Here is a 17,896-nt window from a genome sequence, read left to right on the forward strand (position 1 = left end):
TTACAGTGAAGCGACTACGAAATGCTGGCCTTCAAAGCAGAGTGGTCAACAAAATGAAAGATTAATGTGGGCAAAATAACTCAGACATTGCGCAAATAATTTGATCAATAAAATATTTACTTTTTCATGGATAACAAAAAAAATTCTGGAAGACCCCAAACTTTTGAACGTAGTGTACATTAAGAACATTGGTATCAAAAACATAGTATGTATGCAACTTGCTTTTTTTTTTTTTTTTTTTTTTGTCTTTTTGTGAGATGCTAGCTAACTAAACCTGTTTATTGTATTGATTTATAAAATTACTTTATAGGACATTTTAGTGAATTATTAAAAACAAGTCAAGTCACATGGATTTGTATAGCCCTTAATCACAAGATGTCTTAAAGTACTGCACAGGATTACAATTACACCATCCCTTGATCTTAAACCAACATGCGGGCAAAGAAAAAACTCAAAACCTCAGCACGGGGAAAATAGAAACCTTGAGAAGGGCCCTCACAAGTGGTAATCCCCATTCCAGGATGACCAGGCTGCAATAGATTTAGAATTGGGTAACAGTACGCAAAACATATTCAACATCAATAAAAGAAAACAATAGGTAATATGTTGAAATTTGTCCAGAAAGTGTCTGACAGCAACGTTGCCTCAAGCCAGTAAAATAGTCCAAAATGTCCATAACAGCAACGACGCAGCTTCCCATCTCTACCGGCTCAAAAACAATAGAGAGTAAAGCTCTCAGTTTCAGCTGATTCTGTATGGCCTCTGTATTAGAATAGTCAATATATCCTAGAGCGTTATATACCATTTAGCATACAAAATTGTATTCATTATTTTGTCATAAGTTATTCATAATAAATGTTTGCAAAAACAGAATAAAGCGTTACAATTCATTGTTATCGTTTTACTTGATGGTGTCTATCAAAACCGGGGGCAATTCGGGAAAAACTACCAAACCTTATAGCTAACCAAAGCATCTGGCTCCCATCATAAAAGCAAAGCAAACAGCCTCTTGTTAGTCAAGGTCAAGTCAGGTGTCTTCCTAACACTGATATTTAACAGCCGGGCCCCTGTTACTCACTAGGCCCAAATTGCCCTGTGTACACAACAATTCACCGAAGTATTTTCTGAAGTGAACTGGCGTGGGTAACAGTCAGAATAATTTTTAGAATAAGTTTTCTTTCCACACTATTAAAGCATCCACCTTAGCTTGACTTATTCTCTCAATGGTAACCAATGAGGACAAGGATTCAGCAAAATGGGTGGAGCTTAGAGCTGTGCTTCCTTTGTCCTTTAGATATGTGCGATACTTCAATGGCCTCTTATCCGGCCATATCAAGATCAACAACAAGCCTCTCTTCTTGCACCATGTCATCATGCACGGAATTCCCAACTTTGAGGCCAAAGGAGGTTAGTATGCGATCTGCAAATGTTTTACGGGTAGTTATATGTAGTGAGAAATAAAAATGAATTAATTGCTCTTTTTCAATTGACTGTGCAGGCTGCCGTCCATTCTTGAAGATTTACCAAGCGATGCAGCCCGTCTACACGTCTGGAATATAGTACGTATTCAGTAGTACCAACTCATCAGCTTAGTTAATTTTTTTCTCCCATTCTTTTTACTATATGCTGTTGTTGTTCCACAGCAATGTGCAGGGGGACAGCAATACCAGTATTTGTATCACTATTGAGCCCGGTCTCCTGCTAAAGGGCGACATCCTGGTGAGCGATTACTCAACATGCTCATGTTTGATCTTGGTGTTATCTCTTTGCTTCACCTCTACTCATCTTTTTACACTCACCTGCTGCAGCTCAAGTGTTACCACAAGCGATACAGGAACCCCACGAGGGATGTTGTGTTCAGGGTGCAGTTCCACACGTGTGCCATCCATGATTTGGGAGTGGTGTTTGGGAAAAGCGAGTTGGACGAGACATTCAAAGGTATTATAGTGGAGTTATTTGTGTTTTTTTTGTGTTGTGAAAGGCTTTAATAGAAAAAAGAGAAGAACTCATATAGTATTAATTAAGTACACCGGCAAAAATAATTACATTTTACAATACACTACTCTAAACTAGCGAGGGTCGCTACAACATTTTCTTATGGCACCACATACTGATGCCATTAGTAAATAAAATTCCTTTCCTTCTGTAAAAAAAAAATACCGAATGTATTCCCCCAAAATGATTTAAATCCCAAAACGAAATTGCCATTTTTGACGTAAGTGTACTATAATTTTTCTTAATTGTAGGCCCATGATTTTTAAATTGCATTTGAGGGCAACTGATTCTGCTATTGGTTATCGTCGAAAATACAGATACTCTAAATATCTGACCTTGTCTCTGTTTATGATACCAGGTATTGGTACATAGCCATTCCTACTGTAAATTGTATTTCTATTTTAATTTTTTGACAGTTTTGCCAGTTTTTTTAAGTTATGATAAGTTATATCAGGGGTTGGAAACCTTTCTGACCCAAAGAGCCATAAAAGCAAAAAAAAATGTTTCTTTTTTAAAAAAAATTTTAAGGAACCACATTATAAATTTGAAGACAAAATTCAACAGTATCGCCAAACCCGCTTTCTAGATAAAAGCTAATTCTTCTGCACATTTTATTTCACTTTGTAACTTTAAATGATTTGATCAAATCTATTAAATGATAATTATGCCAGAGCCTGTGTCCCTTATAAAAGTAAATATACAGCATAAAATTTGTCTCCCTATCACAGTTACGTAAGAATGTTTAGGCTCATTTTGACTGTCTTTTAGTCTTAAATAATGATTTCAAAACAAGGTGCAAGTTAATTTGTAAAAATGGCACAGAATACTGCAAACGAGGATAGCAACAGATTTCGCTTTGGTGCAGCTGGCGCTGGGTAAAGGAGATTGAGTGCGCACCTGTCCCGTGTATAGCTCCACCTATTCCTACTGCTCACCCAATCAAATTGCTTCACATTCTTAGCTAGAGCTTCTGGGTTAAACGTTTGTTTTGGGTTGACGTTTGTTCTCTGCTTTTTCATCATAAAGTGTCTCAACAATGAACATAGATTGTATAATGAGCTTCCATATAGAGGATTATTTAGCGATTTATAGCCAAAACGGAGTCTGTTGGTGTGACACCTTGACTGTAATTTGTAGTTAAAAGTGTGTCCTATATATACCGGACTTAACCGCTGTCGATATGTGACAATCCGCTCTGCTTAAAGTTACATTTATGTATGTACTCATGAAAAGAGTCACAGGTTCCCGACCCCTGAGTTAGATGGTGTCTAAAACAAATGTGAACTGAGTAACTTGTTCGAAACTTCATTGTTCAACTATTCAGTGTAATGTTGCAACTAGTGAAATCCACAGGCTTTAGAAACCTTTAGGGATATTCTCTGTGTGCAGTGAGTTCCCTTTTTAGTGAGGGTCTAGTCTCTTCCTATTTATTTCATAGAGCATGTCCACTCTTCTTGAGTAATATCTTGGTGTGTGCAGATGACAGATTTCCTGAGTATGGTAAAGTGGAGTTTGTCTTCTCCTATGGTCCACAGAAAATCAAAGGTAAGATTACTGTTCCTGCTATAAAATGTTACTTTATATATCCGTCAAGTCACGTTAGAAAATGTGTTGCACAGGTTTAAGCCATCTGGAGAATGGGCCTAGCGTCTGCGTGGACTACAACACTCAAGATCCTCTCATCCGTTGTGACTCGTACGAGAATTTCACTCATTGCAGTGAAGGAGCCACCGATGAGCAGCACGGTACGGACATAAATGTAGTATAACTCCAACTCCCCTTTTCTGAGCCGCAAAGACAAATTTTATTTGTGAGTACTTCCTCATAGGGATGTTGTGGTAATTGGAGCTTTTGGGGAGGTCAGCGGGAATCGCCTGAGTTGCAAATTTGACCACATGCTCTGCAAGAAACCTCTAGTCCTGTAATTACTTCATTTAAAGTTTCTCGGCTGTCCAGTGAATGGCTTTTGTTGCCAACCATATGCGCTCAGAATGTTCTGAGTGCTTCGTAAAAGGACATTGTGTATTATTTTGCACCTCTTAATGGGAAAAAAAAACCTTGATTCATTAAAAGAAAAAGAGTTAAATAATAAGCAAAAATACATTAACTGTTATCTCATCTCATCTCATTGGCTGCACCGTTTATCCTCAGTAGGGTCGCGGGGGTGCTGGAGCCCATCCCAGCAATCATCGGGCAGTGGGCAGGGGACACCCTGAACTGGTTGCCAGCCAATTGCAGGGCACACAGGGACAGACAACTCGCTCGCTCATTCACACCTAGGGACAATGTAGACCGGCCGATCCACCTGAAATGCATGTCTTTGGAATGTGGGAGGAAACCGGAGTGCCCGGAGGAAACCCACGCAAGCACGGGGAGAACATACAAACTCCGCACAGTAAGTCCGGTAGCTGGATTTGAACCCACACAGGAGGTTCCTAAGACCTTAGAACTGTGCCACACACGCGCTAACCACTGCCCCGCCGTGCTGCCATTAACTGTTATATGAAGGTGATTTTTTATAAATACTTGTAGCTGAAGACATTATGATTTTTTTTACATAAAATGAGTCTCACCTAAAGGGATCTGACATATTTGTCTGCCATCTTTTATTTCTGGGTAACCAAAAACCTCAAAGAGGTTGGTCAAAAAATAGAAAAAGTTGAATGATGCATTTTGGTCACTTTTTGTCTCCGTACTTTGTATTAGTCCTTGTGTTTATAAGCTCGGGTTTTCGGTTGCGCTAAACCACACAGCAAATCCTAGTGATTAAATAGTAGACAGTCTATTTGAAGATATTTTTTACCAGGGGTACATTATTCTTTAGACTCTAAACAATAATGTACCCCTGGTAAAATATATCTTCATTTAAGTAGACCTCTAACTAACTAGTGCTTCTCTGATGATCTTGAAGGTTAATAAAAATAATAATTATTATTTTAATTAATTGTGAAAACTAAACATAATATCTCTTATTTACAGAAGCTCAGTAGGTAGAAGGCGTGTCTTGGGTTTGATTCCCGGCTCCTCTGCGTTAAATGTTGAAGATTTCTTGGGCAAGACACTGAACACCTAACACTCCTGATAAGTAGGTAGTTGCCTTGCATGGCTGACGTCGCTATCACTGTGGGGTGAATGGTTATGAAGAGAGATTTCAGGCGAATGCTCCAGGTTTTCTTTTATTCTACAGCATCCCAAACCCCAAAAAGATGAAAAAAAAAGTTCTTTGGAGCGCATCTAAAAGAGTCGCATACTTGCACGAGCAAAACAAGGTACTTGACAGAGGCTGCAATGATGATTTCAGCCAGAGCGTGGTATCAGATATTCGAATATATTGAAGTTACGAACACTACCATTAGTAATAATAATGATCATTGTTTTTACTATTTGTGCAAATTAAACTTATGTTTTTTAATTACTTGGTCAGAGAGAAATGATAAAAATAGAATAAGCAAAAAGTATTTTTTGTCAGTTTATTTGAAAAAGAAAAAATGAAACACTGTTGTTTTGTAAATGTACTGGAATTAAAAAAAAAAATAATGACAAGAACAAAATCGTTTCATAAGGCACCCTGGATAATGATCAAATTTAATGGATAATTTTTCCTCATTTTATAATAAAAATTGAAATTAAAGTGTATAAAAATAAAATACAATCATTGAAACAGTTCCAAAAATTCAAAGGGCCCAGCACCCCAACTTGTAACATCGTGACAATGTCGTTTAAATTAAATTGCACCATGTTCTCATAGCAATAGAATTATGTTAGGTAAAATGATTCAATTCATCTGAACTCACCAGATTTCCTTTGCATAAGCAAAACCCGTTCGTTTTTGTTGACGCTCAGTTCAGGTGTTAATGTCTGATTCCACATCGCTGTGTTTAACCCTGACCTTAAACATCGCGTTGAAAAAGCTCAGCTGAAAAGTGATGTCTTTCAAAAAGTCTTCAGGATTATAACGCGTGTTGCTTTAATTCCAACTCACAAGCTACTGGTGGTTCTCAGTATTGTCATTTGCCCTCACCTGTGTGTGTTATTCGCATGGTAAATCCTTAGCAGTTTTTACGCAGGAATGCAATCACGCGTGTTAGCGTGACTTTGCTCCGCTAATAACTGTGTCCCCGGCAGCTGTCGACCTTTTGCCATTGCATGTCAGAAGGCCGCGTTTGGGTCGGTAAAGAACTTAAACAGTTATTTTCAAAATGCATCTGACACATTAAGCAATGATAAACAGAATAACTTCAAGCAACAAAACATGAAATTGTAATGTTTTGGGTTTTCTAAGATGCACTGGAATTTGTGTGTGACGTTTACAAGACTAAAAGGCTGGGCTACTTGTTTACAACCCCTCCCCTATTTGGCCCGACTGAGCAGTGAAACATGTCTAGAATAGCTGGGCAGGGACAGAGAGGGACACTGGACTCCGCTGGGTGAGGCAGAAGTCGGCACTTTTATGTGCTCCCCAAAGCAGTTTCGTTGTGCTTTTTGCTGGAACGAACGCAACAAAAGTTCAGCATTTGGAATCAGGAGTCCCAGCCGAAATACTGACTGTTTTTGTCTGGTGAGTCCAAATAATTCTGGCATTAAGACTTACATTTATATATTTATAACTTGATTGTCACAATCACTGATTTGTGCAGTTGATCAGATTTCACATTTCTCAAAAATATTACCAAATTGAAAGATAATTTGAATACCACTTGTAACTTTAAGCATTTTTAGCTCAACATTTTTCTTGTACAATTAACAAGTTATACTCGATAAGATAAACAAACAGGTCAAATATGGCTCATGGCAGATGATTGTTAAAAAAAAATGGTCTGCAGATTGATTTTAACTACACATTTTCTAAATAGTGTTTTTGAATTGTAGTCGCTTATCCTTAGCGGACTTTGTGCTGTGGGAAAGGGACACTCTGGACTGGTTGCCAGCCAATTGCAGGGCACAGAGAGGCAACTCAGTGACACACTCATTCCTAGGGACAATATTGACTTACCAATAGAGTAGAATTTAGAATAGAATTTACTTTATTGTCATTCTTTGTAACCAGGCACACAGAACGAAATGTCGATACACCTGACCCGTACAGTTAAACTGTAGCGAACCGATGCAGCCGCAGCCAAACAGGGCACAGCCATTTTATTAGGTGACCAAACCCCCCAATTCCAACCCTTAATGCCGAGCGCCAAGCATGAAGGCAATGAGTACCAATGTTGTAAGTATTAGGTATGACTCGGCCGAACCAGCGACCTCCCAGTCTCGGAGCGGGCGCCCTACCATCTAGGCTACCGAGCTGGTCGAACCGCTACCATGTTTTTGGTACGAGGGAGGAAATCAGAGTGCCTTGATAGAATCCACTCAGGTATTGGGAGAGCATGCAAACTCCGCACAGGGTAGCTGGAACTGAACCTAGAACTTCTGAACGGTGAGGCAAACATGTTAAACAGTCAACCACCATGCCGTTATAGGTCATTTAAAATAAAATAATAAAAATAAATTTAAAAAAAGCATAATTAGATTTTACCAATAAAAATATACGAAACTAAGAAAATGAAAAAAATATTAAAATGAGCTTAACAGAGGCTAGGTCGATAGCGCCCAGCCCCACGGTACAGAGGTGCAGGGTTCAGTTGCGGCTACCGCAGCCTCCCCATGCGGAGTTTGCATTTTCTCCACGTGCCTTTGTGGGTTTACTCACACATTCCCCAAAAATGTCAGGTTAATTGGCTTGTCCAAATTGTCCCTAGGTGTGAATGAGCAAGTGAGTTGTCTGTCTTTATGTGCCCTGCGACTGGCTGGCAACTACTTCAGGGTGTCCCCTGCCCACTGCCCAGAGATAGCTGAGATGGGCTCCGGGTTGATCAGCATAACTTTCAGCCATTTAGCCAAGATTTTGTTTGTGACTTGGCACAAGTGAATTACTGGTATCAGTATCACGCTAATATTTCCAGGTATCGAAACTTATGGCCAGAAGTGTCCTCGTTTAGTGGCCATTTTAAAATCAAAAACCTAAAAAGAGTAGAATTTTGTCCATGTTTATGCAATTTAAGAGGGTAAGATGGATGAAAGAATAATGGCTTTTTATGTATCTACATATTTTAGTGTAGGTCTACAGAAATGGAGAGCAGCAAAATCATTTAAATGTGTCTTTGTACTTGTCAACGAGAGGAAAATGTGGTGAGCCACTGACAGCACGGTGATCTGGGGCGGCAGGTTCCCATCCCGGCAGTCCTCGAAACCCTGCTGCGACCGTCCCTATCCTTTAATGCCTTCTTTCTCCGCAGAACAGCTATTTTGGTGTGTAACGGGATGTCCTTTAAGGTGACATCACCCTGACAGTCATCTTGGTAGGTGTCACTGATACAGTCACATCATGTTACCTCTAAATGGTACCTGATGGACAGGGCGGGAGGCAGACGTGTTTCGAATAAAACAAGATACTGATGCTGCTGCTTCGACACATGCTTAGTGATTTTCTGTCACGTCATATCTCACTGTGCCTATGTCCGATTTTTAAAAGTGAGATAAGACGTGATCCGTTGAAGATTTTGTATTATACGCTTTTAGACGGCTATTGTGACACATCGAGTGCCTCGGACATATTGGCCAGCTGTCAATCAAAGCCACTTACTTTCCGCTGGCATCCAGACTGGCTGTCGTCACGGTGATATCAGAGCTGAATGTCAGATCTCGTCGAGAGATGACATCACTGTGTGGCCTCCATTCCTGCTCTGCTCTGTCAGTGTGTATAGCTGGGAGTACCGTTTAAGATGTTGTCGTTTTGAAAGAAAGTATCCACCTGACATGGACTGGAAGGTACACCTTGTGGTCTTTCGAGGGCTTTGGGTGTTTTATGTTAATATCAGGGTGAATTTTCTGACTTTGGAGATCACAAAAAACTGCTAATTCATTTCAGAAAAGTAAACCCACAAAATGCAACACATCCAATCAAGTTTTGACCGTTGATGTTTAAAGTCCTTACATATAATGCCAAACACATGTCTACTCGTACTTACAACTAGGGCTGCAACTAATGACTATTTTAATGGTCGACTAGTCACCGACTATTAAAATGATGACAGACGCTGCCCGACTTACGAACGAGATAGGTTCCGGACGATCGTTCTTAAGTTGAATTTGTTCATAAGTTGCTTCAGTGGTATGTTTTGTGCTAAAAAAATAACATTTCATGAAATAATATGCTATAAACATAAAAAAATTAAGTTAAACTTACTTTTGGAAGAAGTGCTTCAAGAGGTCCTCATCCGTGGTAAAAAGTGGCCGGAAAAAAAGCGTTCTGACCATTTTCCCAACGGCATCAAGCTTTCTTATTTCACTTTCATTTCAAAAGAAACGGCTCACTTCTTCTTAATACTAAACGCCAACCATATTGAATGTATGCACAATAAAAACGTCAAAGTTCAGAGCGCGCTGGAGATACAGTAACTGCTTACATTATATAAAATGCTATATTTTACTGCTTCCCAGCTGGGTTATTGACATAGCATAGCAAGTGGCACACGGTACTCAACTGCTTCTATTTATAACAAACCATTAGCCACATTTGTGAAAATGTCTTTTCATTGGCTGCCAACAAGAATTACAACCTTGTGCTAGCATTTGGAAGTTTAGCCTTGAGCTGTAAACCGGTGCCATTCAAAGACAAATATCAATGCATAACATGAACAAGCACGTGCACCAGAATTTGGTAAGCTTGGCACACCGCCTTGGTGACTCATCTGATCTAATTTGAGGCCTGCCGCCATGCAGGGAAGACTGTGTCCCATTTGGTCTAGCACAGGGTTTGTTCAAAATCCTGATGCCGCTGTTAATACCGATTTTTGTGGTGGATCACAATGATGCAGGTGATAAGTGCTTGCCGGTGCCTTGCAGCACCATTTGATATTTTGATGGTCACATTTAGATGCAGAGCATGTGTTCATATTTCAAAAGGACTTCTTAGAGCCATTGGCATTTTTCCTGCTTTACTTAAAGCTACATGACTGGCATTGCACTGTCATCCATCCATTTTCTATATGGCTATTTTGTCCAAGGTCGCGAGAAAGCTGGAGTTGATCCCAGTTGATTTAGGGCGAAATTTGTTAATACAAGTTAGGCGGATAAGTCATTTGAAATCTAAAATTCAAACAATATATAAAGTTGCACTGGCAATTTTCTAGAATTACATCAGTGTAACATAATTTAATTGTTTTTCTTCAACATTGGATTATGACTTAATAATAATAATACTAATAATGACAATTATAATTAATAATCATAAGAACGAGTAACCCATCCAACTCCCAGTATTGTCAACAATTGATATTTTAAAACTTTAGAGTACTAAATTAAACTTGTGATCTTTTCAAGTTGTGAGCTGACTGGTCCATTTTTCAATTAATCAATCATCCATCCATCCATTCATTAAATAAATCAATCAATCAATCAAAATGTGTATCCGAAACACTGGAAAAAACGCTTTATATGATTTCATAAACTAAAGTCATAAAAACTAAGTTAGCAATTCCTTAAAAAGGAGAAGAAAGGTGTTTATTCCACCTGTCAATTGGTTACTGTCAAACTTAACATAAATTACATACAACTTGTATGTTTAAAATAAACCACACAACTTTTAAATGCTTTGATCCGCCAGCTTTTATTCAACTAGCAAAGCTTGATGTAATTTTTGTATATCATTGATAACTCTATCCCATTTTAATTATTTTACTGTCACGATTGTTGTAACTAATTCAGTAAATGTATATATATATATATATATATATATATATATACATATACATATACATATACATAAATGAAAGGATGTCAGATTCAAAGGTAAGAAGAGATTTTCCATAACATACTTCAGAGACTTATGGTGCAGTTTAAAAAGTTGTTTATAGCTAGTGTTCTGCCTTTGTGTTGACATGAAGTTTGAAAAACTGCGGGTGGAGTTATCCGCCGTCTGTCCACACCACATACATGTCAGCTGTTGTTGGTGTGCTTGTTGTGGCTTTTCTACTACTTATTTGGAGTTTTTTTGGTGTGAGTGTTACTATTACAGAAATGACACAAGATTCATGCAAAGCACGCCAAAATCTTGACTTTGCACAAGTTTGACTGGTGAAATAATTTCCACGGACAAGACTCGGGGTAGTTGCTTTGAATTATTGAGGTTCAGACAATTATGTTGATCATTTTATTTTTTTGCTGGTCGGTGTCCACCCTGGTTTTCATCAGTCTGAGTTGATGCAATAGTGGTACTGCCTCCACCCCTGTAAATTATCTATTAATAGTAAATGGTGCTGATGGTCGTTGGGCCATAACTCAGGGTTCAAAAAAAGACTAGCTTATGGGGAGGGTTATTTACACCTTTGCAAGGATGTACTTTATAACTGTGTCCTGAAAACTGCAGTTACAGAAGCACATTGGGTTCGACGTTTATCATATTTTCATATTTATACTTGTATTTCAGATCTTGTTCACAGTCAAGGTCCACTTGACGGAAGTTTGTATGCACAGGTCAGAAAGAAAGACTCTCTGGAGAAGGTGGTCACCATCAACGGCCTTCCAGTACACGGAGACCCCCTGACCGCCCCAGAGAACCCTTTGCAGCACCCAAACCACCCCCTTCAAGCATCAGAGCACACACTTCCTGTAACAGGGCACGCCTCTCTTCCCGCTGTCGACCACACTCTATCCGTGAGCAGTGATTCGGGAAACTCTACCGCCTCCATCAAGACCGACCGCACAGAAGAACACAGTCAGTCTTTGCAAGGAGGCTCAAGTCTTGTCCACCCAGTGGCAAGCCACCTGGCCCTAAGTCCCCAGGAGAAAAGAGAACTTGATCAGCTTCTTAGCGGACTTGAGCCGCCCGTTCACCAAAGGCTTTCAACCAGCCCAGGAGGCGGCGTTCGGCACTTGGTCCCTGCACAGGTGCATGTAAACGGAGGTCACGCCAGGCTGATTATTGCCCCCTCTACAGAAGATCGTGAGACAGACATTCTCGATGACGAGCTTCCTAACAGCCAAGAAGGCAATAGTGTTGACAGTTTGGGAACACTCTCATCTTTAGAAGGCCAGGCCACACCAGGTGACCTTTACTATCCGTCCCAAACGCCAATCAAGAGTCAAAACAACGGCCCTTACCTTGAACGAGCTGTTCTCAGCGATAATTTAAGTAAGATGCCCGTGCACGGAATCGAAACATCTGCTGGAATGCAGGAGCGCTGTGGTTCCTTGTCACCCGAAGGGGCTTATAACATTTACCAGAACGGAAGTGGAATGTATCGCTCACAGTCCTTTGGTAACCGTCCTGAGTCAAACCCTAAACTGATGCCCAGGGCCCCTGAGAGAAGTACCAGTAGCCGGGAGGCAGTTCAAAGGGGGCTTAGCACGTGGCACCAGTACAGCCTCCCAGATGATCCTTTCGGTCCACCACTGCAGTCCACTCATAGCCTGCCGCATTTTCCCCGGTCAGCCTCTCAAAGGGACATCGAGCAGTCCATCGAGGCGCTCAACATCCTAATGCTCGATCTGGACCCCATCAATTCGCTCATGTCCAAGTCACGCAGTGCTCCTGCAGGGGAAAACCCCATAAATGCATCACCCGTGCCCTTCTCACAGACACTCACAAGGCCATCTTACCAAGCGGACTCAGCCATTCACGGCCATAGCAGCTCTGGGTCCTCCAACAGTGCTTTCCACCAGCCACCGCGTTCCACTGGGAGAACTTTTCCCAACCAGGGGCATCTAACGGAGTCTCCAATCAACTCCCCTCAAAGACCCAGTCCCATTTTGCAACACCAAAACATCACGCCTGCACATGCACCTGAGCCCTACATACCTGCGGGTCAAGCAATGCAGCAGTTCCCCTCAGACCCGCCCTCAAATGTTCAACCACTGTCAAAAATTATGAACCCGTACACAGTCAGCACCGTGTCCCATTCTCCAGATCTGCAGGGCTCGTCCCCCTTTCTGGGATATAGTGAGTCCTCCTCTCCACTTCCAGCTCTCACCCCTCAACCTAAGGAGACCTCTTCTTCGTCTTTGGCCCGAGAGCAGGATCCTGAGGAAGGAGCGTTGAATCTGGAGGGCCTGGTAGCTCACCGCATTGCTGGTAAGACTCGGGCTATCCAAACTGTAATATATCCACATAATTGATATGTCTGATTCTGCTCGGTGTGTTAAATGCCTCACCGGAGTCTGTGTTTAATCTGTAAAGTTCCAACTCAAGCTCCCCTTCTGGGAAATGAGAAGCACATGGTAGGGAAGATTATAGCAGTTCCTGTTACACATTCACCAGAGGAATGAGACGTGCACATATAATTAGCTCTGTGGCTAAAATAAAAATAAAAATTAAGCCGGAAAGTGTGAGGTAATAAAAGAAGGAAGAGTTTGACGTCCTTGCTTCATGAGTTCACTCTAGCCACTCAGATGTAGCTCAAGGCTGCCTTCCAGTGGATATTTGTTGCACTTACAATATCACTTTGTGTGTCCTTAACCATTATAATAACGCACGCAGTATTTTTCAGTCAACTGTCAATTTTCCTTTTACTCAGTTACTTTTTTTTGTATTTTCTGTATCTGTTCAATCCCACACTGATTGAACAACCCCTTTCCCTCCATTGCTTCTTCCTCTGCACGCCTTTTCACCTTCCTCCGCCACCTTCTTCCTGTCCACTGCCCATCACCATGACCTGCCGCCCCGGCATGCATCAGAGTACAACGCTCGTATCCGGGGCATCAGTGAAAGCATTACACCGCAACAATCTGACCGCCATCGCTCCTATTCCTTCTCTGGTTTGTTCACCTCCACCCACTCTCTTTTAGTTGCTCCGAGTTTCATTTTTCAAACACCATTTAAAGAACATTTCTGGAAATCAACTACAAATTTTTATTTCAATGAGCAATAAATATTTTCTGCATTATTTATTGTGGGGGTTCAAGGGGTACGTTCCAGGGGAATGACCCCGGAGGTGAGTCAGCAACCAGGTCGGCGGAGGACCTCCAGTGAGGGTCAATACTATGGGGGCCATGACGACAGGGCTGACGGCTGTTCAACGGATTTTAGCCACAGTCTGACCCACAACGCAGGGGGAAGACCAAGAGAGGTACTTTTATGAATATATATAAATATATATATATATATATATATATATATATATATTGACCACATTAAAATCTTGTAGATTTGGGTCATATTTAACATTTTATTAGACAAGTTAATAAATTATAAAATTGACTTTTGTAGCATAGCATTATGATTGTTCATAGCGTCTGCCTTCCATTCTTGTTTAACAAAACTCATACATCATTTCTACAGCTAGAGGTGGGCGACGTTTAGTTTCCAGTAGTCATTCACTGAACTAAACAACGTCATGGATTTGGCTTTTGGCGTCAAAGACTTTGATGCTAGCATTAGAACTTAATTGGTTTGTAACCATCAAGTAAAAATATTCTTTTTTTGTGATTAATAAAAACAATTTATTATTTCTTTATTTTTTTCCTAATACTTTTTGCATAACTTTCTTCTTGCAGGGTACTGTGCAGAGCTACCGGCAGGTATTTGAGGACAACAGTATTGATAGGTTGGCCAGCAAAAGTCCGACAGTGGGAGGCTCAGGTGAGAATTTCCTTCTAATATCAACCTTTCCCTCATCGCTTAAGTAATAATTCCATGAGCTCAATCTTTAACCAGAGATAGACAAGCACCAAAGATTGTCAGCGTGTTAGTTTTTATTAAGAGTTTAGTTCACGCAATTTAAAATGGGTACTCAATGACAGGAAATACATGCAAAAAAGGGTAAAGGCAAATAAAAAAAAACATTTAGATCTAATAAATTTACCCAATTAATAAATTCCATAGTGGATTGAATAACCTTCAGTAACATACAAAATAAATCATCGCCTCACAATCATGTGCCTCCAACACAGGCCCTTGCCAAAAATTGACATTCTCTATCAAAATGCTGCTAGTGTTGGCATCACCATCCGGCATCCATCCAATGGCTTTCATTGCGCCACATCTCAATCTTCCAGCTGGACACAAAAGCCTCTTATGACCATTCCACATCTCATTTGTCATCTTCTCACTGTCCACCCAGTGCCAGTCTGACAGGAAGAAACGCAGACCCAGCCACACATCTTTCGTAGAGAGATTCTTTTGCAGCTCATTCTGGATCAGCAGCATCTCAGTCTGTGATGTAATGCTTGCCAAGTCACTGTGACTCTCCCGGCAGTGCACTAAAGCCCTCTCCCAGCTTGCTCTTTCCCTCACAACAATGGCCTGGAAGCAAAAAAAAGGCGCCGTATAACCTTTGTCTGCATCGTACATCTGATTATGGATCATCAGGCCGGCGTCTTGATACAGCACATCATCCGGCTGCCCAGGTGCCCAAGGAATCACAGACGCCGGGCCCGCCCCTGACCACGTCCATATGCCCCCATCATCTCTCATCAGACCGGTCCAGAAGATACCCACTGTGTCGCTGATTTCAAGGAGCTTGCTCAATTCTTCATCGTTAACGACTGGAGCCAGATCTGTGTGGAACTCACGACAGAAACTCTGAGCATTGTCCCATGTCATTTCTCTACTCACGTAGATATACTTGACACAAGTAGCAGGCAAAGATTGAAGGAGGAGGAGGTAGGCACATGCCTGCAGGATTGTAGTCATTGCGCGAGTCCCAGACAACTCTCTTAAAATGGGCTTTAAATATGCTATGCAGTTTTGTTTGGCCTTGGAGGATTTGGATACTCTCTCAATTATGTAAAGGGATGAACGGATGACCTCACAACGAACAACACATGCCAGCTGTGTGCAAATATATGTATAAGGTACCTCAAAGGGATACTTGAGTTCCTAACTTTAAAGATATGAATACAAAATTTAAGTACTGATATGTTTAAAGTGTAATAATGAGGTTTTTGTATTGTTATTTTAACTATACAAGAACTGCAAATAATAATTAGCAGGTGCAATGATGTTTTCTCTTTCTGTTTGTCTGCAGTTTGTTTACCCCCAGCTTGGATATCAGCAACAGGAATGAATCCAAATCAAAGATTTGTGTCTGGTCAGTAAAATTTGCCTCATAGAAACAATTTAAACAGTTTTTGCTCATACACAACTAACAATTTTTTCTTGCATTTGTGTGTCTCACCCTCTTTTCAAACCAATTCCTACTGTTTACCTACTCCTCGATCAGACTCTTCTAATCATGGAGAACAAGGTACCACTGCCTAAAAAGTTGGATGAAAGTGTTTGTGGTTGATATATCTACAAAGATTTTATGCATTTTATCATTAGTTTATTTTTATAATGAGGAATGGGCGAGTAACAGTACCAATGCCTAGTATACATGCCTGGTATTGTTATGGGTGCCAGTACCAACCCTGTTTTAAAGTATGAGGACATTCTGTCGTCGCTGATAGAAGTTTCAGTCTTCCACTAGTGGCTGACTACAATCAAGGACTAGAATTTGGAAATTAGAGGAATAATAAATCACTCTCCTATACTGTAATTACCAGAGTATAAGGCACACCCAAAATCCCCAAATTGGCAAGCCACACCACATACTTCGAGACAAAATTCAATAAAAACGCCAAACCCAAAATTGTGTCCTTTATATATATATATATATATATATATATATATATATATATATATATATATATATATATATATATATATATATATATAAACTGAACCCTTGAGCATGTTGATAGAGCCCTGGTTATTCACGAACACCCATTTGCCCGAAAATGATTTAGGCGTTTAATATTTGCATTGGTTCCATTTTATCTTAGAGCAATATGTACTCATTAAAGCAGCCATAAGCCATAGGTTCCCGACCCCTGCACTGGACTATCCGTGATACAGATGACATATGAAAGGCTTATTATCACACCACTTTTGGTCATGGTGCCAGAAACAAATGTAAGAAAATGGAGTAAAAAGATTTTGTCCTGATATACAGTATATATATATATATATATATATATATATATATATATATATATATATATATAAACAAACACCAAGTCTGTTTCATTGTCAGAAACACCAACGATTTGTTTTCCTTGTCGTGCTTTTTTTGTCTTTATTTTTATGTTTAAGCACAAGTTTGTTTTCTCAATTTGTTTCTGGCACCGTGAGTAAAAATGATGTGATAAAATCAAATGCCTTTTCATTGGTCACCTGGATGACTAGTGGTGTAGTGGTTAGGCTCCGGACTTCTAACAGCCGTGATCTGGATTGATTCCCGTTGCAACATTTTTCGACTGTTTATTCATTGGACTTATGCATAGGATTTTATTTGTAATGGTTATTCATAAATCATTAACACTGTAGCTCTTAATGTAGTGTCAATTCCGTGCACCTTATAGTCCGGTGCGCCTTATACATGAAAATAATATTTTTGGGTGGTGTGCCTCATAATTTGGTCCGAATTATAGTGAGGAAAATATGGTACTATAACAATTGAGTGCTGCTTGCTGAATATGGGCCTCTAGCCAGTACACCTTATATTATGGAAATCCGGTAATTTTGGGGAAAAAAAATGATATTGTATTGGGATCAAAGGTACGCATCCAAATATATCCGTCGTTTTGGAGTGTGCTTTTGGTACTGGCGTCAGCTGTGTGTATCAATTGTTACATATTCAAACATCAGTAATTGTAATATGTACTTCATATGTGTACGATTTGTTCCGTCTCATGTGCTAATGTGTGTTCTCATTCTATGCAGATATACGTGAGGATAATCGTCGATTTGTGGAATTTAGAGCACAACAATTCAGTTGTCTTCCTACCTCCAGCAGTCCCATACTCAGCCCTGAAGGGTGTGTTTCTTTGAACAACACAAACACATTTAGTAGTAACTTTAATCGAGATTTTGATAGAA

The 17,896-nt window shown here is 40.1% G+C and overlaps 2 protein-coding genes across 5 annotated transcripts in view; one reads left to right on the forward strand and one right to left on the reverse strand.

The window, feature by feature from the left end:
* The window catches only part of tns1a (tensin 1a), a 69,172-nt gene that overhangs the window by 39,935 nt on the left and 11,341 nt on the right, over positions 1 to 17,896 (forward strand). For 3 of the 4 annotated variants that reach the window (XM_088332571.1, XM_088332572.1, XM_088332573.1), the window contains 12 exons: positions 1,295 to 1,407; positions 1,499 to 1,559; positions 1,644 to 1,719; positions 1,809 to 1,938; positions 3,475 to 3,540; positions 3,615 to 3,740; positions 11,468 to 13,111; positions 13,942 to 14,105; positions 14,533 to 14,617; positions 16,005 to 16,067; positions 16,200 to 16,223; positions 17,741 to 17,834. In XM_088332571.1, coding sequence (XP_088188697.1) covers positions 1,295 to 1,407; positions 1,499 to 1,559; positions 1,644 to 1,719; positions 1,809 to 1,938; positions 3,475 to 3,540; positions 3,615 to 3,740; positions 11,468 to 13,111; positions 13,942 to 14,105; positions 14,533 to 14,617; positions 16,005 to 16,067; positions 16,200 to 16,223; positions 17,741 to 17,834 — 2,646 coding nt within the window. Of the gene's footprint in view, positions 1 to 1,294; positions 1,408 to 1,498; positions 1,560 to 1,643; positions 1,720 to 1,808; positions 1,939 to 3,474; positions 3,541 to 3,614; positions 3,741 to 11,467; positions 13,112 to 13,713; positions 13,795 to 13,941; positions 14,106 to 14,532; positions 14,618 to 16,004; positions 16,068 to 16,199; positions 16,224 to 17,740; positions 17,835 to 17,896 lie in introns of all 4 variants that reach the window. The other variant, XM_088332574.1, reaches the window with a different exon arrangement.
* On the reverse strand, positions 14,876 to 15,670 carry LOC148370175 (C-type mannose receptor 2-like). The gene has a single exon (XM_088329664.1). It carries the CDS (start codon positions 15,668 to 15,670, stop codon positions 14,876 to 14,878), a length of 795 nt encoding a protein of 264 aa, XP_088185790.1.

This window comes from Urocampus carinirostris, chromosome 3 (genome assembly GCF_059441175.1).
Source record: "Urocampus carinirostris isolate Australia breed hairy pipefish chromosome 3, RoL_Ucar_1.0, whole genome shotgun sequence".
In the NCBI taxonomy this organism is placed as follows: Eukaryota; Metazoa; Chordata; class Actinopteri; order Syngnathiformes; family Syngnathidae; genus Urocampus; species Urocampus carinirostris.